This window comes from Ictalurus furcatus, chromosome 3 (genome assembly GCF_023375685.1).
Source record: "Ictalurus furcatus strain D&B chromosome 3, Billie_1.0, whole genome shotgun sequence".
NCBI classification, from domain to species: domain Eukaryota; kingdom Metazoa; phylum Chordata; class Actinopteri; order Siluriformes; family Ictaluridae; genus Ictalurus; species Ictalurus furcatus.
The window spans coordinates 8,533,935-8,558,988 of NC_071257.1; the positions used below are offsets into that span (position 1 = coordinate 8,533,935).

General features: G+C 37.9%; 1 protein-coding gene across 4 annotated transcripts in view; it reads right to left on the reverse strand.

Annotated features, from left to right (window-relative positions):
* Positions 1-271: 271 nt before the first annotated feature.
* The window catches only part of kcnk12 (potassium channel, subfamily K, member 12), a 35,156-nt gene continuing 10,373 nt past the window's right edge, over positions 272-25,054 (reverse strand). The window contains exons 2-4 of one of the 4 annotated variants that reach the window (XM_053620656.1): positions 16,978-17,866; positions 13,792-13,936; positions 4,600-6,013 (exon numbers count right to left, since the gene is read on the reverse strand). In XM_053620656.1, coding sequence (XP_053476631.1) covers positions 6,002-6,013; positions 13,792-13,936; positions 16,978-17,866 — 1,046 coding nt within the window. In that variant the 3' untranslated portion in view covers positions 4,600-6,001. Of the gene's footprint in view, positions 550-4,599; positions 6,014-12,604; positions 13,937-16,682; positions 17,867-25,054 lie in introns of those variants that run through there. The other 3 variants (XM_053620657.1, XM_053620655.1, XM_053620658.1) reach the window with 3 other exon arrangements.

A 25,054-nucleotide genomic window follows, 5' to 3' on the forward strand; every position in this document is an offset into this window, starting at 1 on the left:
ATATATATATATATATATATATATATATATATATATATATATATATATATATATATATATATATATATATATATATATATATATATATATATGTGTGTGTGTGTGTGTGTGTGTGTGTGTATATATATATATATATATATATATATATATATATATATATATATATATATATATATATATATATATATAATATTTGTGTGTGTGTGAGTGAACACACACACACATATGTATATATATATATATAGTGGTTAGCACAGTCGCCTCACACCTCCAGGGTCTGGGGTTCGAGTCCCGCCGGGGCCATGTGTGTGCGGAGTTTGCATGTTCTCCACGAGCTGCTTGGGTTTCCTCCGGGTACTCCGATTTCCTCCCCCAGTCCAAAGACGTGCATGGAAGGCTGATTGGCATGTCTAAAGTATCCATAGTGTATGAATGGGTGTGTGAGTGTGTACGTGATTGTGTGCCCTGCGATGGACTGGCACCCTGTCCAGGGTGTACCCTGCCGTGTGCCCGATGCTCCCTGGGATAGGCTCCAGATTCCCCGTGACCCTGAAAAGGAGTAAGAGGTAGAAGATGGATGGATGGGTGGATGGATATGATATTTTGTTCAAACAATTCACAAAAATGCTCTCATGGATATCAAACAATTGCAAGCACAGCACAGGTTTATTTTTTTAAAAAAAAGGTTGTTAAATATAGGTGTGCAGCAATTATCGGCACCCCTATGAATTCATATGAGAAAAATATATTTGAAGTACAGTATCTCACAAAAGTGAGTACACCCCTCACATTTTTGTAAATATTTGATTATATCTTTTCATGTGACAACACTGAAGAAATGACACTTTGCTACAATGTAAAGTAGTGAGTGTACAGCTTGTATAACAGTGTAAATTTGCTGTCCCCTCAAAATAACTCAACACACAGCCATTAATGTCTAAACCGCTGGCAACAAAAGTGAGTACACCCCTAAGTGAAAATGTACAAATTGGGCCCAATTAGCCATTTTCCCTCCCCGGTGTCATGTGACTTGTTAGTGCTACAAGGTCTCAGGTGTGAATGGGAGCAGGTATGTTAAATTTGGTGTCATTGCTCTCACACTCCCTCATACTGGTCATTGGAAGTTCAACATGGCACCTCATGGCAAAGAACTCTCTGAGGATCTGAAAAAAAGAATTGTTGCTCTACATAAAGATGGCCTAGGCTATAAGAAGATTGCCAAGACCCTGACACTGAGCTGCAGCACGGTGGCCAAGACCCTACACTGGTTTAACAGGACAGGTTCCACTCAGAACAGGCCTCGCCATGGTCAACCAAAGAAGTCAAGTGCCCGTGCTCGGCGTCATATCCAGAGGTTGTCTTTGGGAAATAGACGTATGAGTCCTGCCAGCATTGCTGCAGAGGTTGAAGGGGTGGGGGGTCAGCCTGTCAGTGCTCAGACCATGCGCCGCACACTGCATCAAATTGGTCTGTATGGCTGTCGTCCCAGAAGGAAGCCTCTTCTAAAGATGATGCACAAGAAAGCCCGCAAACAGTTTGCTGAAGACACGCAGATTAAGGACATGGATTAGTGGAACCATGTCCTGTGATCTGATGAGACCAAGATAGACTTATTTGGTTCAGATGATGTCAAGCGTGTGTGGCGTCAACCAGGTGAGGAGTACAAAGACAAGTGTGTCTTGCCTACAGTCAAGCATGGTGGTGGGAGTGTTATGGTCTGGGGCTGCATGAGTGCTGCCGGCACTGGGGAGCTACAGTTCATTGAGGGAACCATGAATGCCAACATGTACTGTGACATACTGAAGTAGAGCATGATCCCCTCCCTTCGGAGACTGGGCCGCAGGGCAGTATTCCAGCATGATAACGACCACTGCCTTGCTAAAGAAGCTGAGGTTGAAGGTGATTGACTGGCCAAGCATTTCTCCAGAACTAAACCCTATTGAGCATCTGTGGGGCATCCTCAAATGGAAGGTGGAGGAGCACAAGGTCTCTAACATCCACCAGCTCTGTGATGTCATCATGGAGGAGTGGAAGAGGACTCCAATGGCAACCTGTGAAGCTCTGGTGAACTCCATGCCCAAGAGGGTTAAGGCAGTGCTGGAGAATAATAGTGTCCACACAAAATATTGACACTTTGGGCCCAATTTCGACATTTTCACTTAGGGGTGTACTCACTTTTGTTGCCAGCAGTTTGGACATTAATGGCTGTGTGTTGAGTTATTTTCAGGGGACAACAAATTTACACTGTTACACAAGCTGTACACTCACTACTTTACATTGTAGCAAAGTGTCATTTCTTCAGTGTTGTCACATGAAAAGATGTAATCAAATATTTACAAAAATGTGAGGGGTGTACTCACTTTTGTGAGATACTGTATATTCCCATTGATATTTTACATTCTTTTAGTACACCTGGGTGACTAGGAACAGGAAATTGTTCAACCATGACTTCCTGTTTCACATGGGAATAAATATGAGGTAACACATAGGCCAAATTCCCTTAGTCATTCATAACAATGGGTAAGACCAAGGAATATAGCTGTGATGTGTGGCAAAAGGTTGTTGAGCTTCACAAAATAGGAAGTGGCTATAAGAAAATAGCACAAGCATTGAAAATGCCCATTTCCACCATCAGGGCAATAATTAAGAAGTTCCAGTCAACCGGAAATGTTATGAATCAACCTGGAATTGGACGTGTGTCTATATTGTTTCAATGCACTGTGAAGAGGATGGTTCGAGTGGCTAAAAATTCTCCAAGGATCACAGCTGGAAAATTGCAGAAGTTAGTTGCATCTTGGGGTCAGAAAGTCTCCAAAACTACAATCCGAAGTCACCTACATCACCACAACCTTCTACTCTCATCCAAAAACAAACTCAAGCATCTTCAGTTTGCCAGACACTACTAGAACTTCAAATGGGATAGGGTTCTATGGTCAGATAAAACCAAAATAGAGCTTTTTGGCAATAAACACCAGTTGTGGTTTTGGTGCACACAGAGAGGTAGCCATATGGAAAAGTACCTCATGCCCACGGTTAAATATGGTGGTGGCTCTTTAATGTTTGGTGCTCTTTTTCTGCCAGAGGACCTGGACATTTTGTTAGGATACATGGCATTATGGACTCTATCAAATATCAACAGATATTAAATGAAAACCTGACTGACTCTGCCAGAAAGATTAAAATGGACCATGGTTGGATCTTCCAGCAGGACGATGATCCAAAACATACATCAAAATCAACACAAAAGTGGTTTACTGATCACAAAATCAAGGCCCTGCATTATAGGAGAAGACTCAGAGCTGTTATCTTGACAAAGGGAGGTAGCACAAAGTATTTACTAAAAGCGTGCCAATAATTGTTGTACACCTATATTTAACAAAAAAGTTTTATAAATCTGTGTTTTGTTTGCAATTGTTTGATATGCATGAGAGCAGAGTATTTTTGTGAATTTTGTGAGCAAAAGATCAAAAGGTTAAACAGTAAAGACAATTTTTCACAGCCTCCTTGCTCATATTTACCAAGGGTGCCAATATTAGTGGAGGGCAGTGTATCTTATTTGTTCACATTTTGGGAAACTCAAGAATTATAAGATTCCTTCATTTTGTTTTCATTTGAATTCACTTTGTTTTCACAGCTTTTTGCCTCTGCTTAATCACACCATCTATCTAACCTTATCAATCACACCACTTAGCCTTCCACCTTTGCTTCACATCCTAACACTGACTTTCCAATTAGGCATTCTGCCAACTAGCATCAAGTCTGACTCTGCTGTTGACTCATATGAATTTGTGCAGTTGTGGGAATTGCCTGCTGAGCACTGTACTCCTGAGGCCACATGCCAAATGTCCTCAGTGTGGACAGAGAGCAGTTGACATTATGAGTAACCTGTGGAGAAATGGAATATCTAATGAGAATCTCTTGAAAGGTCTTGCCTAGAGAATAGCTGCCTCAAAAAAATTGCTGCATAATTGGTTTAGGCAAGGTTCTCAGAGTGCAATGAAGTGAATTTGAAATTTTAGACTTTAGCAATTTGGAATATAAATAGCATCACACAATATTAAAAAAGAAAAGTGCATCCTTATTAATTAATTAATTAATATAGTACATGTAGGTATACATACAGTATAGGGTACATGTATGAAGCAGCATCTGTTCTTGTTCTATGTAGTTTTAGCATGTCAACCTCATCCCTTTCAATGTTGGTACACTGAAGCTAAATTTTGAGTACATAAACATACACATATAGTTACATACAGAGTCTTGCTAGCTAGCCATTACCAAGATAATAATCAGATGTTACAATAAACTGACAGGTAACTGTCTTGCTAAGAGTACAAAAGAGTACAGTCTTCTTCTTTTTTCATTTGACAAAAAAAGTCAAAGGTGCCTAATTAATTAAAGTGTTTCAACTAGGCCTTTTGCCAGTTAGTCACAAACATTCCTCAGTCCACTTAGACATATTTCTTGCTTAGATTTTCTGATGCTAGAGAATGTAACTTGAGTTTAGCCTAAAATGTTAATACACTCACTCACTTACAATAACTGCTTTATCCTGATCAGGGTTGCACACACATTCACAACTAGGGGTAATATTTCTTAGCCAATCCACTGATTGGCATATTCTTGGGAAATAGGAGGAAAACTTGCACAGAGACTCCACACAGACAGTCAACCGAGCTCAGGATCAAACCTGGGACCCTGGAGCTGTGAGTTGGCAGTGCTACCCACTGTGCCACCACACTACCCTAAAATGTTAATACAATCAAATTTGATATTTAAATCAAACAGGTTGTTGGAAATCCCCGTTTACAGGTATTTTATGGAACTGAGTACAGTATTTAGTACAAGTTAAGGTTGGTGCTGCTATATTGCATAGATACGTGTATATCATTGCTGCTGAGGCTTTGGAGACAATAAAAAAAAACATTAAACTGTAAACATTTAAGCAGTTTGTAGCTACTGAACTGCTTGGCACGTCCATGTGAAGAGAAATGACATTTTAACTGTGCTTTAATGTCAATCATCAAAAAGTTATTGGCGTATTAGTGGGGTGGCATGTTGCCTCCCTTTACTGCTGTTTTGCTTTGATGTCTCGTCTCAATCAGGACTGATCAATACCACTCCCCAAACCATTTTTTGCCCATCAGTATCATAAGAATATGCCATTCATCACATGAATGAAGCAGCATGTAGGTTTATGACACTAATTCATCCCTAATCACTAATTCAGTTGTTGTTACTGCTGGCAAGCTGATGTTCTGTTTGAAGCAGCAACCTAAACCTAGGGGTTTAAACCTAATAAACCATGGTTGTGATGACCATAAATCACCAGCTGCTCCTTCCCCTGCAGCTACAACTAGAGTCTCACTGTTTAATATGTCTAATCCTAATGATAGGGATTACAGCTAATCTAATTAATTAATACTTTCACTGCAGTTTTGTTATTGTTACCACCAAAACAAACCTGAGATAACATCATCATGTACCAGCTGAATGTGGATGTTTGCGGAACAGTTTTGAATGAATGGCTCTGCACCTCAGTTAACAAGGAACGGTTTCTAAAAATAACTGCCATGTTTGTGGAGGTTTTGTTTAATATCTGTCAACAACATATTTATAGCGTGGAACTGAAACAATATACCTGTGATGTTGTACTAAATGTAGGCCAGCTGTACTCAGCCAACCATTTGATAATGTTTTAGGCTTCTATTATGGCAGTGGTGGCTCACTCTGGGCTACAGATTACAAGGTTGTGAGTTCAGACCCTGGGCACTGCCAAATCTACCACTTAACCCCATGCCTGACCCTGCACTCTGACCCTCATTTTCTAACAAGCTAGGATATGTGAAGAAAGAATGTCATTGTAGTGTATTTGTGCATGTGACAAGAAAAGCTGCCATCATCCTGTTCTACTTGCCTTTTTCTGTGCAGGGATCGCAACCACATTCGTGTGGGGACAATCCTTGTTCCTTCACTATGAAGAAGCTTCAATAGTAGGGGATCAACAGACACACTGACACCCAGCAAATCAAAAATTGGTGCGCCCGCACGCACACACAGACACACACACACACACACACACACACACACAATCAAGACTTCTAAATACTAAATGGCTCATTACATTATCACAAGCCATGTTTCCATCCACCTATTTTTATGCGCATTTTGGATTATTGCATAAAAAAAAAAACGCTGGATGAAAATGCCAAGATGCGCATAAATTCTACAAATGCGCATAAAAAAACTTATGTGCTCAGTTGAGTTGGCTAAATTCTTTATCCGATAAGAAGACGTGCGCATAAATTACGTTGGAAACACATTTACCAAATAAATTTCTCGATACGCATCATCAATGAGTGCTTGTAGTATGATTGAGGGCCAACCCTTTCTGTTCAAGTAACCTCAGCGGGAGCCAAAATAGGGATATGGGTTTCATCCAGAGCTCCATATACTTGTGGTACATGGTGGGTGGTGTCGTTGCATTCAGCTATCTCACGAGCCTCAGCCAGGTGAGGTCATTTTATGTAGTTGCTCATCACGTGTGCACAAATGGCCCGACATACAGAATACACACAACAGTGAACTGTGGTTTTGCTGATGACAAATGTCTCCCCCACAACTCTGTATTTGGCACATGTGGCCAACTTATACAGCACAATGGCAATGCGTTATTCTGTCGGAACTGGGGCACTATGGGACGGCATAACTGGACTAACCAGCGGACCGATCTCGTTGTACAATATCTGAAATGTTGTTTTGGTCATTCTAAAATGACTTAGCCAAAGTCTGTCGTCAAAGTGGTTCGGTATAATTACCTCCCTGAACTGTCTTGTACGACTGCATTCCCAAAGAGCAGGCTCCCGCCTTCGAACGTAAGATAACATGAACGCGTTTATTGTGTTTCCTTTCATAATTTATTATATATACGAAAAAAGGCCCACAGTGGTTTCTCCTACTGCACCAAATTCATTTTTCTTTTTGATATTTGGCGCCAGATTATCAGGAAGTAATGCATTTGTTCTCTTCGACTCACTGGATGGGAACGGTGCTTTATTCGCAAATGTTTTATGCGATATTCCGGTTTTGCGTATACGTTAAATTTGCAACTTTGGATGGAAACATAGCTACTGATAATATAACAGTCATTTTAAGAGAATAGAGATTGCTAAGTTGAATAAATTATTTCAAATTCAGACCGAAAGCATAGCTGTATACAGGGACATGTGTCTCGTATTTTATAATCAAATTGCGATGAGAAGTTTGAAAGTAGAAGGTCTCACGTCAACAAAACCAACAATGTTTCCCAACATATACAATCAGCTTTCTTCATTACCTACAGCATAAAATAGCTAAAGATGAAAAAGAAAGCGTGACTCTTTAGAATACGTTTTATTGTATATGGGTACCTCATTATTTACATAAATAGAAAAGTACAATAATTGTTTATAAATTTGCAAATGGCACCCACAACAAGACTGCATACAGTAAATCAATAGCAAAGCACAATACAGGCAACATGGAACATGAAAAGTTGTGGAACAAACATGAATGAGAAAACAGAGGATCGAATCCAGCTGTTTGCCACGTCATACCATTTCATTTATTGGAAGTAACTATACATAGTAAACTTTAGGATAGTATTTGTGCTATATCTGAATTTAGTTTCCAATTCATCATAATCATATAGAGGGATAGAGAAGATGGAAGGACAGATAGGGCTAAACTGAATGTTTGCCTATTTTTACTCCAAGTCATATAATTGAAATATAATCAAATTAAAAACTGATAACATCAAATAAACAAAATCCAAGACAAAGACATAATAATTACTACCCAATATGAACGGAATCGGATTTTACTTGTTGGATTTGTTGCTTTCCCAGAAGAACCCTGTAACAGCATTGACATTAGCAGATCTCATATGCTGTAAATGTCATACTGTCTCTTCCCTCAGGTCATCATTGTTAAATGTCACATTGTCTAACCTCGCAGTGTCAGTCACATGAACAGTGTTTAATTCCACTCTTTACATAACCACAAAAAGCCTAATACCTAAAACCTGGTTTCTGCAACTGACACCATAAATAGAATACACTTTTAATATATGGGTAAAAGCAGACGACATTTGAACCTTTTTGCTTTTAATATTGCTGTAGAAAAATAAAAAAATAAACAAGACCATCTAAGACTATTCAAATCTCTGAATCTGTTGATGGATGGATGGAGCTGCCATGGTTACTCATTTCATAAAAAATGGATACATGATTTTCCTTTTCTGTAAAAGGCAGATGAAAGACTCTGGGCTGTTTAAATCCACTGCAATCAATGGAGATACATTTTGCAAAATGCAAAAGATTTACAGGTGGGAAAAAATTGACAAAATATCTGATCACATTACAGAGAAAAAAAAATAAGGCAGTTAATATCAAGCCATGCATGCAGCATTAATTCTGTACTACATACAATACAAATGTATTATTTTTCCCCTAACTGAATGCATTTTCTATGTACATTCCAAATGCTTTATGCATCCTCAGGCTTCAGCAAGTACAGTAAATGCTACAAAACATAATACAAACCACCTTTTATGCACAGTGACCACACCTGACTTTCCAGTCCCCAGTCTCTCCCCTCTGTGCACTTTATACATCAGAGTGCATACACTCCTTACACTTTTTAAATACATTAGAAAAATATATCTATAGGAGCTTATACAACTGTATCTCATATGGCTTTAGCATAATAACATGCATGATACTAATATATATCAAGCCTGAAGTTTAAACTACCTGAGGTTTTTTTTTTAATTCTCTCTCTATTTTTTCCTTTCTTGTAAGATGCAGCAGACACAAATCAAGTACCTTTTTCTACTCGGGTACAAGAAAAAAGGCTTAGTTTCTACCATGCCATGCTGCACATTTTCAGGACACCCCAAAGCTATTTACAGCATTGCAGGGGTGAATGATTGATATGGTATAGTGAAATAGCTACAACTGCTACTGAGCTCGCAGCTGAAGGGACTGTGTTACATTTGCTCTAAATATAGCTGAAGCCATGGAAGGGGGTAACGCAGATTAACAGCTAAAACACTGGACAAAGAATGTGGTACATTATTAGACAATTTAGAAGGCAAATGGGGAACCTAATACCTGCTCTTAATGCCACTTTGGAACCAGAGGAAATTTGCTCCCATGATGCATGTCCTGTTCATCACCTACCACATACTGGGTTTTCCACTGTACTGGCCTATATAAACTAACTTGCTGCATGCATGTAACTCTAAATTTCTGGACAAATGTTCTTGGACATGTTCTTTTGATTTCTGACATTTTGTCACATATACTATATTTTCCAATATTACATGCACAGCTGATGCACTCTCTCTGATAATATTCTCATACATGAGCACATTTAAAAGAATTTCCTTCAGGTTTGAGCTTTTTGTCACTAATCCACTAGAGCCATCTCCTGTAGATGGAACTGTAACATTTTAAATGATATAAAATTTTAGTGCCTGCCTCAATTTAAAAGGAAGAAATTATATTTATATACAAATTAAATTATATTTATATGAATTCATATAATTAAATTATATTTATATGCAATTTATATTTCTATATTTAAATAAACCATAATACTTTACCATACAATAAACAGATTTTTAGAGCAATAAATTCAGATTTTGATGAGGAGATGCAAATCCCAACAAATGTGTGACACTAGGACTACATGGCTCCAATTAAAAATATCTGTTTTCCACATATTAATACCCATATTGCTTGTCTCATGGCCACACCATAAACAGGAAGTAAATGTGAAAGTTGGAAGTGAACAGTCACTGTACAAAAAAAAGGCAATTCACCTTCCAACAACATTCCTGTTTTTAATATTTCAGGTCTACTTGTTATATTCTAGCCAATAGAACAATTCCATAGGGAGTGTGCTTGTGTGCTCTTGTGATAAACCTTTAAGCAGGCATTAAAATCTTCACTGTTTTACATGCTGGTTTGCAGAGATGTTGACAGACCAACACTTTGAACACTGATAATGATAATCTCCTGATCACTTCTCTTATGGGACCTTCAATCCTTTATTAGGTTATTCTACAATATTTTAAAGTTTTGAAGCTGTATTTCACACAGTGCAGTGGAGTAAAATTTCCCAAACAAATGACTGATTTGTGAACTGAAGACACCTTTGTTTATTTGTTTTTCTGCACTATCATAAAAAGCAGCAAATACATATATGAGATCCCTGTTGATAGAGGGTAGAGGTAAATGTATTCCTGTAAAAAATAATACATTTTCTTTTCTTCTGAGAACTGTACACACATTAGCATAGACGAGTGATCCCAATTAAAGATGGCCTTGGGCTTAACCCAAATCTCTCCTGCTTTGGTATTGAACCAGTTACATCACTGAGAAACACTCTACAACAGGCACATGTCTCTTTTATAAATGAAGACATGACTCTGCTTAATAATCCATCTGAGCACGTCAGAGACACAAGCCTGTCCATAATTCAGTTCTCAAGACATAAAGTTTAATGCTGAGGATGGTGTTTCAGTTGCACCTACTTTACATAAAATTTTCATACTGATAGACAATCACTACTTCTCAGTTTAGTTAGTTTATTTACTTAAAAAAAAAATTCACAGCTTGTTAATGAAAGCACAGAGTATGTTTTTGGCTATTTGAAACCTGATCTGGATTTCTGAATGAATACCGTTTAAAATATTAACTGACCTGCATTCTAGTCTTTACTTAAATTAAGATTAAGATTGTCTTATTTAACAAATCACATTTTATAGTGTTATTTTATTAGACTAATTATTTTAATAGTCAAGGTCAGTGATGGAAAACATTTGTGAAACCTCTGGACCAAGCCCTGTAAATGTTGTTTAGAGTCAGGTTCCCAATCAACTGAGGACTATTTTAGTTAGTTACACTTTCAGAAACCAAAAGATGGAAAGGTTAAAAACGTCCACTAGTACACACTCAGGAATATATTTCAAGACCATTGCTATTTTCCATAGAACTGGAATAATACAACTAAAGTTTACATAGACATAGGCTAAAAATATTTCATATTTCTTTTGGCAAGATAGTTCGGTCACATACAGACAGGGCCATAAGTATTCTGACATTGACAATTTTTGTCATTTTTCCTCTGTACACCAACACAATGGAATTGAAATTAAGCAATCAAGATGTGATTGAAGTGCAAACTTTCAGCTTTAATTCAAGGGGTTTAACAAAAATAAGAGCATTATCTGTTTAGGAATCCCTCCATGTTCACAGGCTCAAAAATAAATGGACAATTGACTGATATGCAGTTCCATGGCCAAGTGTGGCCTGTTTCCATTTTATTTCATGAAAAATAAAGGAGATAAAAGGTTTGAAGTTGAATCCAAGCATTGAATTTGCATTTGGTAGCTGTTCATGGGAACTCACAATAGGTGGTCCAAAGAAGTGTTGATGCAAGTGAAAGAGGGCATTGTTAGGCTGAAAAAACAAAACAGATCTACCAGACAGACAGCAAAAACTTTGGGAGTGGCCAAATCAACAATTTTGTACATTATTAAAAGAAGGAATGTACTGGCGAGCTCGACAACACCAAAAGGCCTGGAAGACCATGGAAGACAAATAAAAGTGGATGAATGCAGAATTCTTTCCTTGTTGAAGAAAACCTTCACAACATCTAGCCAAGTCAAGAACACTCTGGAAGAGGTAGGTGTATCATTGTCAAAGTCTACAATCAAGAGATGCCTTCATGAAGGTAAATACAGATGGTTTACTGCATGATGCAAACCATTGGTAACACTCAAGAACAGAAAACCAGATTAGACTTTGCTTAAAAAAAAAAGCTTTGATCTAATATTAACGTGTACCAGAGTGATGCAAAGAGAAGAGTATGAAGAAGGAAAGGACAAGCTCATGTTCCAAAGCATACCACAACATCTGTTAAACATGTGGAGGAGGTGTTATGGCATGGGTATGTGTGGCTGCCAGTGGAAATAGGTCACTGGTATTTACTGATGATGCGACTGCTGATAGAAGTAGCAGGATGTTTTCTGAAGCATATAGAGCTATACGTTCTGACCTCAACCCAATTGAGCATGCTTGTCACTTAATTATTTTCAATAATCCTAATATTTATGATTATGTTACTTTGTCCAATTACTTTTGAGCCTGTGAAAATAGAGGGACACTTCAAAAAATGGCTGTAATGACATCTTCATTTCAAATCCATTGTGGTGGCGTACAGAGGCAAAACTATGAAAATTGTGCCACTGTTCAAATACTTATGGACCTGACTATATTTTGTTGACATCAGAGGTAATTATTAAACAATCAGTTAGAAACATTTATTTAAACTTTAATGGACTATCAGAATTCTAATGGGTCAAAGGTTTACATACAGTACACCAAGTTACAGTGGTGCTTGAAAGTTTGTGAACCCTTTAATTCAATTTTATTTTATTTGTATAGCGCTTTTAACAATGGACATTGTCCCAAAGCAGCTTTACAGAAATATATAAATTCAGGATATAGATTTTAAATGTAAGAATTTGTCCATAATGAGCAAGCCAGAGGCGACAATGGCAAGGAAAAACTCCCTGAAATGATATGAGGAAGAAACCTTGAGAGGAACCAGACTCAAAAGGGAACCCATCCTCATCCGGGGTGCTTTAGAATCTTCTATATTTCTGCATAAATATGACCGAAAGCATCATCAGATTTTCACACAAGTCCTAAAAGTAGACAACGAGAACACTGGCTTTGTAGACCATTTTAGCCCATTCCTCAGTACAGAACAGCTTCAACTCTGTGATGTTGGTGGGTTTCCTTAATGAACTGCTTGCTCAAGGTCCTTCCACAACATTTCTATTGGATTAAGGTCAGAACTTTGACTTGGCCTTTCCAAAACATTAACTTTATTCTTCTTTATCCATTCTTTGATAGAATGACTTGTGACTTTCTCCTTGCAACCCTGCCATGCACACCATCGTTGTTCAGTGTTCTCAAGATGGTGGACTCATGAATATTAACCGATGTAAGAGAGGCCTTTAGTTGCTTAGAAATTACCCTGGGTTTCTTTGTGACCTTATGGCCTATTAAACATCTTGCTCTTGGAGTGATCTTTGTTGGTCTACCACTCCTGGGAAGGGTAATAATGGTCTTGAATTTCCTCCATTTGCACACAATCTGTCTGACTGTGGATTGGTGGAGTCCAAACACTTTAGAGACGGTTTTGTAACCTTTTCCAGCCTGATGAGCATCAACAACTCTTTTTCTGAGGTCCTCAGAAATCTCCTTTGTTTATGCCATGATACACTTCCACAAACGTTTTATGAAGCTCAGACTTTGACAGATCCCTGTTCTTTAAATAAAACAGAGCACTCACTCACACCTGATTGTCATCCCATTGATTGAAAACACCTGACTCTAATTTCACCTTCAAATTAACTGCTAATCCTAGAAGTTCACATACTTTTGCCACTCACAGATATGTAATATTGGATTATTTTCCTCAATAAATAAATAACCAAGTATAACATTTTTGTCATGGTTTTCTTTGACTTGAGTGAAAAAATTATGTTGTTTTAAGTCATATTTATGCAGAAATATAGAAAATTATAAAGCGTTCACAAACTTTCAAGCAACTGTCTCTTTATGTCTGGAAGATACCAGAAATTGATGTATTAACTTTTAGAAGCTTCTGATTGGCCAATTGTTATCAATTATGAGTTAATGGGAGTGCACACGTAACTGTAAAAGGGCCTACCTTTAGAGACAGTGCCTTTTTGCTCTTGATACAATTGGAAAATCTAAGCAACTCAGTCAAGACCTCAGAAAGCAACTTGTAGTCCTCCACAAGACCGGTTTCTCCGTAGGAGCACTTTCCAAACAACTGAAGGTACCATGAGTATCTGTACAAAAAATTGTATACAAATATAAAAAAAAAAATCTTGAGACCATACAGGCACTATCATTCAGGAAGGAGGCACAGATTAACCTTTGTCTGAAAGACAACAGGAAAGAAACTGCTCAAGAAGCTGGAGGTATATATGTCAATTCACCATTATGAGAGACCTATATTACCATGACCCTTTACTACAAAACAGGCATAAAAAAAGTCAGACTGAGGTTTGCAGGTGATCATGAGGATGAAGACCTAGCCTTTTGGAGGACAAAATTGTAACTGTTTGGCCATAATGATTTGAGCACTGTATGGAGAGAAAAAAGGATGAGCATTTAATCCAAAAAAACAGTATCCCAACTGTGATGCATGTAGGTAGCAGCATCATATTGTGAGGGGTTTTTTGTTTTGTTTTTTGCTGGAAAAGGGACTGGTGCACTTTTAAAAAATAGATCACGAGGAAGGAAGAATATTTAGAAATACTGAAGCAACACCTCAAGACATCAGCCAGAAAATTCGCAGCTGGGTCCTAAATGATCCTAAATACACCTCCAAAGTAACAACAGGGCAGCAAAGTGAAAATATTCAAGTGGCCATCACAAAGCCCTGACCTGAATCCCACAGAACATTTTTGCAATGAACTGAAAAAGCGTGTCTGAGCAAGGAGGCCACAAACCTGACTGAGTTAGACCAGTTCTGACAGGAGGAATAAGCAAAAGTTCTGTCTTGTGATAAGCTTGTGGAAGACTACCCCAAATATTTGTTAAAGTCCAAGCTATAAAAAGGCAATCCCACCAAATAAGGGCAAGGCAATATATATAAAAAAATATTATATATATAAACACAACTATATATATTTTTTTCAAATTTATGAAGAATTCTCAATTGCAATTTTAGTTCTTAGATATCGCAATTGAAAATTTAACATTTTTAAAATAACCATTGTTTGCACTATTTGCAATAGGTGGTGATGTTACTATTTTTGCACAACTTAGTGAAACCTTCTTTCTCAACAGAGTAAATGGTCACCATGTCTTTCGCAATATGACATGTCACCATATCAATAATGTCTTTCCCCCAGAGCGCTCTTCTTGTAATATGGAACAGCACTAGAAAATGTTTAAGCTAACGTTGTTAAACATTGTTAATGTTGTTAAATGTTTAAGATAACATTCAACTTGAGGTCGCAACTTGTAATTCCAACCTTCAACCAATCTAAGCATAGGGTAGAATGTTTGGTAGTACCGCAAGCTGTAAGAGGTGTTTATCAAGTTGAGAAGGTTAAGTTTTTCCTTTGTATTGGTTTAACACTTATGGGTTTAAAATAAAAAGTAAAAAATATATGTATATGGAAACATAAAATCTTGACTGGAACATTTTAAAATCGTGTTAAGACAGTAATTCTAATTAACTGGATTAATTATGAAAATCACCCAGCACTACACCAAATACTAATAAGGTATATATATATATATATATATATATATATATATATATATATGAACTTTTGACCCACTGAAAATCTGATGTAGTAAATAAAAGCTTAAATAAATTTGTCTTTTAACAATTATTTTGAAATGACCTCTTATGGATATAAAGTAGATATCCTAATTTACTTAATTGGAAATTACACAGGAAATGTATTGTAATTTATGGAGTTGTGAAAAATTGAGTTTGAATGTCCTTAGCCAAGCGTAAACTTTTGGCCTCAACTATATATTGCATCAATAAATCCAATCAAATCCCAACTTTTGATCACAGTGGTATGAGCTGGCTATTGAGGAAGCAGTGACTTGCAAATTGAATCAGTTTAGAAAGGGATCCATCATCCGAAGTCAAAATAAGGTTAGGTAATGCAGCATTAAAATTATATAAACCGAAGAGTAAACCAACTACTGAAATGATGTGTTGTAGAGTGCAGTAGAGCCTTGACCTCAATCCAATTGAAATGCTGATATATAATCACAAGAAAAGCAAATCTTGCAAGACATCCCAAAAATACACCTGAGTTGAAAGTTTCCTTTAAAAGAATGGACCAGAACACCATATAACTTCTACTCAACTCCAATCACCTGCAACAATAAGCTTTTTTCTTTGTGATTATTGCAAAAAAAAAAAAAAAAGGTCACTAGTATGAATAGTTACGTGACGTCATGTAAGTACACATATTTCATATTTATATCAATAATCTTTTTTTTACTGTTAAATAAGGACATAAAAGGGTTTTTTATTAAGTACAACTATTCTTTTTTATTGTTATGACTTATAGATGAAAATAATTACGTTTTTATCATAAAAAGTCATCAAAATATTAATATGGATAATTCCAAAGGGGTCTTAGACTTTCTCTCACAACTGCATTAACATGATTCTGATATGTATGTTCTACATTTGAATTTTTTAAAATGAAGATTACTTGCAATGATTTCAAGCAATAATCTTATAAGAAAGAGATGCATAGCTGAAATATAGGCATGTGCAATATGTTTGATGGTTGAGAATGATGTAAATTTAAACTACAGTTCAGAGAGTTGATTCTGTATAATAGAGAAGATCTATATCAATCACAGGCAATGCTTGAAGTTTAGAATTCCAAATATTTTTTTTAGATTTCGGTATTGTCTCTATAGCTGTGCCATACTATGCAGTCCAAATATTTTAAATAGGTTAAAGCTAGAGAATTCCGTATGCACTTAACTACAAACTCTCCCACTATTAGATTAACTGTGTACCCCTAAAAAGGCTTACAAAGAACATTATGCACTTTTTGCCCTTTGTTAAGTCACATTGGGTGTCTTATTCCACTGAATTCAATTCAATTACCTTTCGAGTTGTAGTCTAATTTCCCAACCATTGGGGTATCATATTAATCCTGGCTCAAATGGATATCTAAAATGCATCATGCAAATCATGCTGTTTCACTGCAACTTGTGCGCAAGGCAAAGTCAGGCTGTAGTCAAAGCAAAATCCATCGTAACATTAGGGCTCCTGTACTTAGAAAAGCTTTCCTGTAAACTACAGTATTACTCTTGATCCATAAGATGCCTTTACCTAGAGTCACTTGTCTCTGCCAGTCTGTTGTTCATGATGCCCAAAGCTCCAACTCCACCCGAGAAGCCATTGTGTCGTGAGCTTCCACAAACTGTCCTGGGGTACCCATTTGCAGATTCTGAGAGCTGTTTCTGCATGATGGCCAGTGATATCTTGTTTGAGCAAGCCAAATCCCGCATGGAGATCATCTCACCAGAGAGCCTTCTTCCCTCCCGGTCATTATCGCAAGGTCCCTCGGAGTCATATGGCTGCCCAAAATGACCCTGTTTGAGGCGTGGGCCAGGGCGGATGGCATTGCGGCGCCCCAAGAAAGCACTAGCCTTGCTGCAGCGCTGGCAGCATAGGCAACTCATCTTGCTCAGCATCCAGTTGAGCACCTGCTTGATTACAATGGAAATCACATTGAAGAGTGAGTAGATGCAGCAGACGCCAGTCAGGATTAAAAGGAAGTTAGCCAACCGGTAAAGGCCCTGGTAGCTGTAGGCTTTACTCTGGCTGCTCACCAGGTCTCCAAAACCAATAGTGCTGAAGGTGACAAAGCAGAAGTAGAGGGAGTCGAGGTAGGCCCAGCCTTCTATGGGTGTGTACATGGCTGAGGCACAGCAGGAGATGATGATAGCTGACAGGCCCAGGATCAGCATAACATGGTAGACAGAGGGCTTCCAACCTGGAAGAGTGCTGGCTGCAAAGTCCTGGCAGATTCCTGGTGGGAGAAGGCCACTAGTGCGCAAGCGACGTAGCCTAAAAGCTTTCATCACCACAGCTAAGACGGTGATAATACGTTCTAGGAAAAGGTTAAAGAACAGAATAGTGGCCGCGCACCCAAGGAGACCATAGAAGATCAGAAACACTTTGCCAGCTACCGTCACTGGGGTTGTCATCCCAAAGCCTAGGGGAAAGAGACAGCAAAACAGAGACTCAGCAAAAACTGTTATATATGCACACTTGCACCCTATTTTTTTACGTTTTAAATCTGATATATTCATATGATTTTTTTCATCCTTGTTTCATATGAAATAATTTTAAAACCAAATGTTATGGGAAAGACTAAAGAGTAAACATTTGGTTTATTTTGTGCATTGCAGAAATACCGTTGAATAATAGAATTCTTAGAAATTCATTATTTTACATTTCCAAAAAAACAACAACACACAAGGTCACTTATAATTTGCTTGTAATTTTCAAGAAACAAGCAAAAATTATGTAGTTTGTTGCACTTTTATATGTTATGATCAAGAATTTCACTTACTGGTTATGAAGTCATAGAAAAACAATATGTATGACAAATTACAAATGCTTGGGCAATAAGAAATACTATAATTAAACAAAATATGCAACTGGATTTTAACAGAATCCATAGTAAATATAAGCAGATGCTAACCATCAACAACTGGGGAAATATTGAAAATTAATAAGAATATTTTTTATCACATTTGTTGACAGAGAGCACAAGAGAGGGAGAAAGAAAGAAAAAAGAGAAAAAGGGAACTGATGCACCAGCAGTAAAGGAAAGGTGTTTGCCAGGAAAACTTACATGCACAAGTGCACACAGACAGTCAGACAGACACACACACAAAAGTATGTGGACACCTGACCATCACACCCATATGTGGGCCTTCCCCAAACCAAGGCTATTAATCGTTAGCAAAAATTATCATGAAAACTAAAATGATTAGTGAAAAAACATTTTCTTTAAATGAAATAAAAATTTAAAAAGCATCTGGCAGGGATCTCTAAATTTGAGAAAATGTCCGGGATTCGGCTTTAGTTTCATTATGATGTGCTTATGGTCTAATAGTACATCATGTGTGCGCATATTTGTGTTGCTTTAACCCCTTTCTGTAATTCCCGCGTTCTTGCACACCAATTATAAAAGGCTTGCAGCAACTATTGGCCAAATTACTGCCTCTCAACCATTAGCCTACTCTCAGCGAACACGTGAAGGCAAAGCGCTGTTGTTTACAGCATCAAATAGTTGCTTGACAATATCAGCAAATGACAGCTGTCCTGAATTGAAACAATGCCCATGGCCATATAAGGTCATTTTTAATTTCATGTTATCACATTGCTTCCTATTACATGGTCATTCAAATGTGTAAATGATGCCAGAAGGTACACTCATAGCATCTGATATTTAATTTTATTCCATGGACATTCAAAAGAATGTATGAAAAAATGTAAAGCCTGGCCTTCTTGTCTGACATTAGTGCCTCACCTCACTAACGCTCTTGTGGCTGAGTGGCTTAATGCCTGCATAAAGCTGTATTCGGGGTGTAACTCAATGCCACTATCTGTATCTGTTTAGTGCTTTTTTTTTTGTTTGTTTGTTTTTTAAAATCGCTATTCATATTCAGAATTATCCCAGAAGTGGGTGTGAACCAGAAGGTGTCCAGAATTTTTTTCTTTTTTCCCCCCTTGTTTGTTTGTATTTTATGTGAATTGTATCACTATGCCCTGGAACTACTGTAAAACACTATAAAAACAAGGCTGGAGGAAAATTTTGTCATTTTTCAAAAAAGAACATAACCTTATTCAATTCCTAAATCAGTTGTCCTGTGGACCTTTCTGGCAAGCTTTCTATCTGATGTGACTGAGTAAGCAAGCTAACTATGTTTCAAAATAGGCTTGTGTGATAAAATTATTTAATAATTTCTATACGATATTACACTGGCACAATATCCAGTGGTGCGCAACATCATAGAACGCAGCGTTGCGGAGGCATTCTTCCGTATTATCTCCTAAGTCGGGATCCCAAAAGAGATTCCACCAGGGCACGATGTTTATGTCATGGACACTACACGAGCTTTACAAATAATTAAGGATTAAACCAATTTTCACAGATGGTCTGGTAGGGGGGTTTAATCAGACACTAAGAAACATGATTTGTAAGTTTGTTCACGAGGATATGTGAAATTAGGATAAGTGGCTCAAGCCCCTGTTATATGCAGCATTAAGTCCTGCAAGCCTCCACAGGGTTTTCCCTATTTGAATTATTGTATGGGTGCAAGCCTCATGATGTATTTGAGATCATTAGAGAAAATTAGAAGAAGGTTCTAACAGTAAAAATAAAATGCCGTATGTTCTGGACTTGAGAGCAAGACTCCACAGCTTAAGTCACCTAACACATAAGAATTTGCATGAAGCCCAAGAATGACAGTCCTGACTATATAATTTGCACAGAGATATGGTACTTGTTTTACTACCCATGTTGAGCTCTAAATTACTTGAAGTCACAGGGTGAGACAGAGAAGTCAACTATGAGGTCAGGCAAATGGATAGAGGCGATGCACTTCAATCTCCTGAACCCATAGAGAGAGGTGGTTCTTGTGACTCTGGTGATGGTGGTTCCCAAGACGGAAGAGCTGGGACTGGAGGCAAGTCTAAAAAGTGTAGCCCAATTTCCCCTAGTCCCCTGTAGAGACCACCTCTCACAGTCCCAGAGAGCACAGGTTGCAAGGGGAATTTTACAATGTGTTTTCAAATCTACCCGGTCACATGGACCTCATAGTGCACCACACTGAGACTCCTCCAGGTGTGCTTGTACACAGCTAGCCATACCGGTTACCTGAACACAAAAAAAGTGGTTCGGGATAAACTCAAGGTAATGGGAGACATGGGAGTCCCACAGTGATTGGAGCAGTCTGGTGGTCTTAGTGACCAAGACTGACCACCAGACTGCTCCAATCACTGTGGGACTGACGCATGCGGATGTCGGTGGAGGGGGAGTCAGATGGAGACCGGATAGTTCCCCAGCCTGGGTCAGGCAGGGGGGTGGTGGTGATCTAGCAAAAATCATTACATGACAGGCAATGAAATTAAACTATTCAAAAAAGCACTTCCATATTAAGTCCTCCTCTTGGAAGGTTTAGGAAAGCATTTTCTCTGTAACTCCCTCCGCCATACAGCTGTCCTTCACTCATTTTACTCTAAACTTAAATTAAGGTATTTTCCCCACATTTCCTTTATTGGCTTATCTTTTTCCCCGAACTGATTAACAAGTAATCAGTTAAAGATTCACACTGAGATACTGTGTTGGCAAAGTTGGCAAAGTTACAAATAAATTACTGGCTTACGCTTTTCCTTAATCTGTGTCAATTGTCATTTAATTAATTTTGCACATTTATTACATTTAAACAGTAAAACTATTTCAGAATTTGTATTGAGCAGTACCAATCTTGATGTAATATGTGAAAAGGATATGATGCTTTGTGCTATATTGTGATGCATTGTAATACATACAGTATATGAGGTAGACAATACCCAGCCCTAATATATACATATATACACATTGCCAACATGAAAATAAGGGGAGTACTGGCACCTATTTTAAGTTTAAGCACTGACAGAGATTAAAAAGATGACAAATTGTATCATAAATGCTTTTTAAGACATTATTGATGTGTTGTCTTAATAAGGTTAATGATTCCTAGTTAGATCAAACAAACACACTGACTTAGATATTCTAACATTCTTGCTATTCCGTCTTCTTGATCTTGAGTCTCATTCTGTTCTCACCTAGTCAATTATTCTACTGCTGCATATGTTGTTGCAGGGCCGTGCAACCTGCATTCGTAAGTGTGACAGCATCGGCATGGAGAAGCATCCAGAGGTGAGGCATTTGCAGGTCTGCCGTTGCTGTGTCCATGCAAAGGATGAACAGTAAGGGCCAAGGTCGGAGCCTTGGTGTCAGCGCACTGTGAAAAATCAATGCGGTTTCTAAATTTGATGCATATCCAATGCCAAACATTGACAAACTGCTTGATCGATTAGGTGCACCTTGCTTTTATTCGACACTGGATTCAACACTGGATATTGGCAGTTCTCCTTGACTACCCTATCTCATGTCTCATGAGAAAACAGCCTTTTTTACTCTGTTTGGTTTACACCAATTTGTCACCTTTCCTTTTGGGTGATTCAGGGGCCCAGCCATGTTCCAACGACCCATGGACAGAATCCTCTACCCACATGCCGCTGCTTACCCAAACCCAAAGTGTGCAATTGGTGGAAGCATGGTATCTGGGCTTCCACTTGGGACATGGGCAGGTGTGTCCCTAATTGGCTTGCCCGAGACCCAAGACCAAAAAAAAGGGGTGAGACTGAGGCTGGTTGGCTATTATCGTAGGTTTGTGCCTAATTATTCAGATGTCACCAACCTGCTGACTGATTGCACTAAAAAGGAAGCACCAGATCTGCTCCAGTGGATGGAGCAGTGCCAGCAGGTCTTCACGCTGACAAAAGCTGCACTTTGTGGTGGACCACGCTTCCATTCTGCCAACTTTACTCTCCCCTTTGTTTTGCAGACAGACATGTCGGACAGGGGGCTGAGGGCCGTGTTCTCCCAGGTGGTGGGGAGGGAGGAGCACCCCTTGCTGTACATCAGCTGCAAGCTCTCAGTGTGTGAGAACAGCATGATCGAAAAGAGGGTCTCGCCATCAAGTTTGCAGTCCTCACCCTCCAATACTATCTGTTGGGATGGGCCTGTCTGTATGTGCACACGTGATTTTGGTATAGAAATAAAAAGCTTTAAAGCAAATTTCCATAACATTAAAAGCCATTTTGAGTTGTGTTAGGCCTTTCTCCCATGTCCTTATTCTCCTGGTAACACACACACACACACACACACACACACACACACACACACACACATATAAAGAAACTCCATTAGTGATTAGATTTTTTTTGTGTGTGTGTGTTTCAAGCCTGTAATGCTCGACAGGGTTCATGCTGCAAATATGGTAAAGTTGTAACCCATTAATTCAAACTTAAAATCACTAAACTTATGTTTCTGTCATCTGTCCATTTATGTAATTTGTACTTTTATTACACAATCTGTGTATCAACTATGTATCTATCAACTTTTAGTTTCTCCACCAAACACATTTTAGGGGAAAAATTATCCACTTCATTCACATTCATTACACCCACAACTGAGTCTTTAACATGACTGCTGATGATGTATTACAAGGGTGTCGCTGAAGCAGGCTAAAAGATATTATACCAAAAGGAGCTCAGATCTGACACCTGACACGATTGATACTGTTAGGCTGCATGAATCTTCAAATCTGGGGTTGTTACATCTAGCCCACAGCATCATTTCAAACCATTCAGTGTTTTTTCTTACCACGCTGTTTCAATAAAAATCTAAAATAATCCTCTTTAAAACATTTGTTAATTACATTTTTTTCTATCTTTGAAAGGCAGGGGTGGGCTTAGCCCTGCTAGCCCACTGTTATTAGCCACCCCTGTACAGGATCAAACTGACCTTGCAGTAGCTCATCATTAATAAATGGGCCCTTTACTTTTGAAGTCATGAAGTCTGCAAAGAGCTTCCAGGCTCTGTCCTTCTGTCCTAATGATGGTCTCAATTAGCACAGGCCACAAGCATCGAATTTCTATGAGCTAGGTGCATGACTCTCTGTGATTTTTAGGGGAATTAGGGACAAGAAAGTATGTAAGACAGTAGATAAGAGAAAGAACTTCACAGGTCAACATCTGTCAAAGGGAACTTGTCTATGTGAAAAAAGTGATTAAGTCCCTAATTTAATATGAGATTTCTAACAACATAAAAAGTTGGAATGAACTTCCCATGCATTCCATAGCTTAAAGAAGAACTCAAATGACGAGCTATAAGTTCAGGCCTGGATTAAGATTACACAGGGTCCCACTAACCTATCTTGGTACCCTATTTTATTTAAAATGCTAAATTTCAGGCACAGGTAGCTGTATTATTAATATATATATATATATATATATATATATATATATATATATATATATATATATATATATATATATATAGGCTACAGGACACCAACCAAGTTTGGATGTTTGCTTGAATTTAGGGACATTACAGAGATTGTGAACTGTATTTACTGGCATTGTTCTCTGACCAGAATTTTTGAAACATTACTACTAACATTTCTGCATTTCTAACATGGAACTGTCAAAACAGGTCTATTAAACACCAATATAAATTCAGAGCAACACTGTTTATAATGTTTACATTTATAGCATCACAAGCATTGGTTATAAAAGTGCATTCAAAGCAGGGTCACATCAGCATTTTTGTAAACCCTTGAAAGGTGTAAACTAAAACTTAACTTTTAATGTAATATTCTCTCTCCTACACTTAAAAACAGTAACCTAGGCTCTGAAACTATGGTATGCCTATTATATGACATTTACAGGAAAAAAGTATAACAAACTATTCAGCTGTATGTATAACATAGTTTTGCACCGCTCTAGAGCATCTTACCATTGGATGCTCTTCTGCCTGGCCTTATGAGAGGTGAAATCTTTGATAATGATAATATCTAACCATTCCACATATATATTTTTTTTAAATTAAAGACAGTTTAGGAAAGGAGTGCTCTCCTGATGAATTGGTAATAGGCAATGTGAGGTGGGGCTATAACCACATTTGGAAAAATATTTTGCATCTTTCTGATTATCTTTATTCTAATCAGAATCACTTTTCTGATGGCAGTTGTATGGCAATTACTTTTGAACATGAGTTTGAATGTGATTGGATGGATTGAGTCTGAGCAAGGTCTTTGTCATATATCAAGGAGGTAACTCTGGGCTTCATTTCCGAGCAGCCACTGCGCAATATTTCTGTCACATGACTACCAGCACCTGTATCACGTTTTTTGTTTAACGAGCACTCATATATATAGCCACTGTTTGCACTGCTTCTTTGTCTCACGTAATTGTCTTTCCAGGCTTTTGTCCATGCTTCAATGTTTGGTTTTGCCACAGTATTTTGCCTCGTGTTATTGTGTATTTGTTGTTTTTGTCTGTTTGTTTATTAAATGTTTGAAATCTGTGATTGCTTCCGCATCCATCTTTGTAACGTGACAGTCTCATTTTCCATTATAAAAGGATGTGCACCCTTGCACAACCAGGTTAGTGTAAGTTTATTCTTTTTCTTTTTTTTCCCCATACAATATTGGTTTGTTTTTTTACTTGAATTTTGTTGGTTGCTACATCACATTAAAGTTGGAAAAGATCTGACATGATTTATCTTGGTTTCATTTGTGTATATCATAAAAACCATGGGTGTGTGGACTTTTTCTAT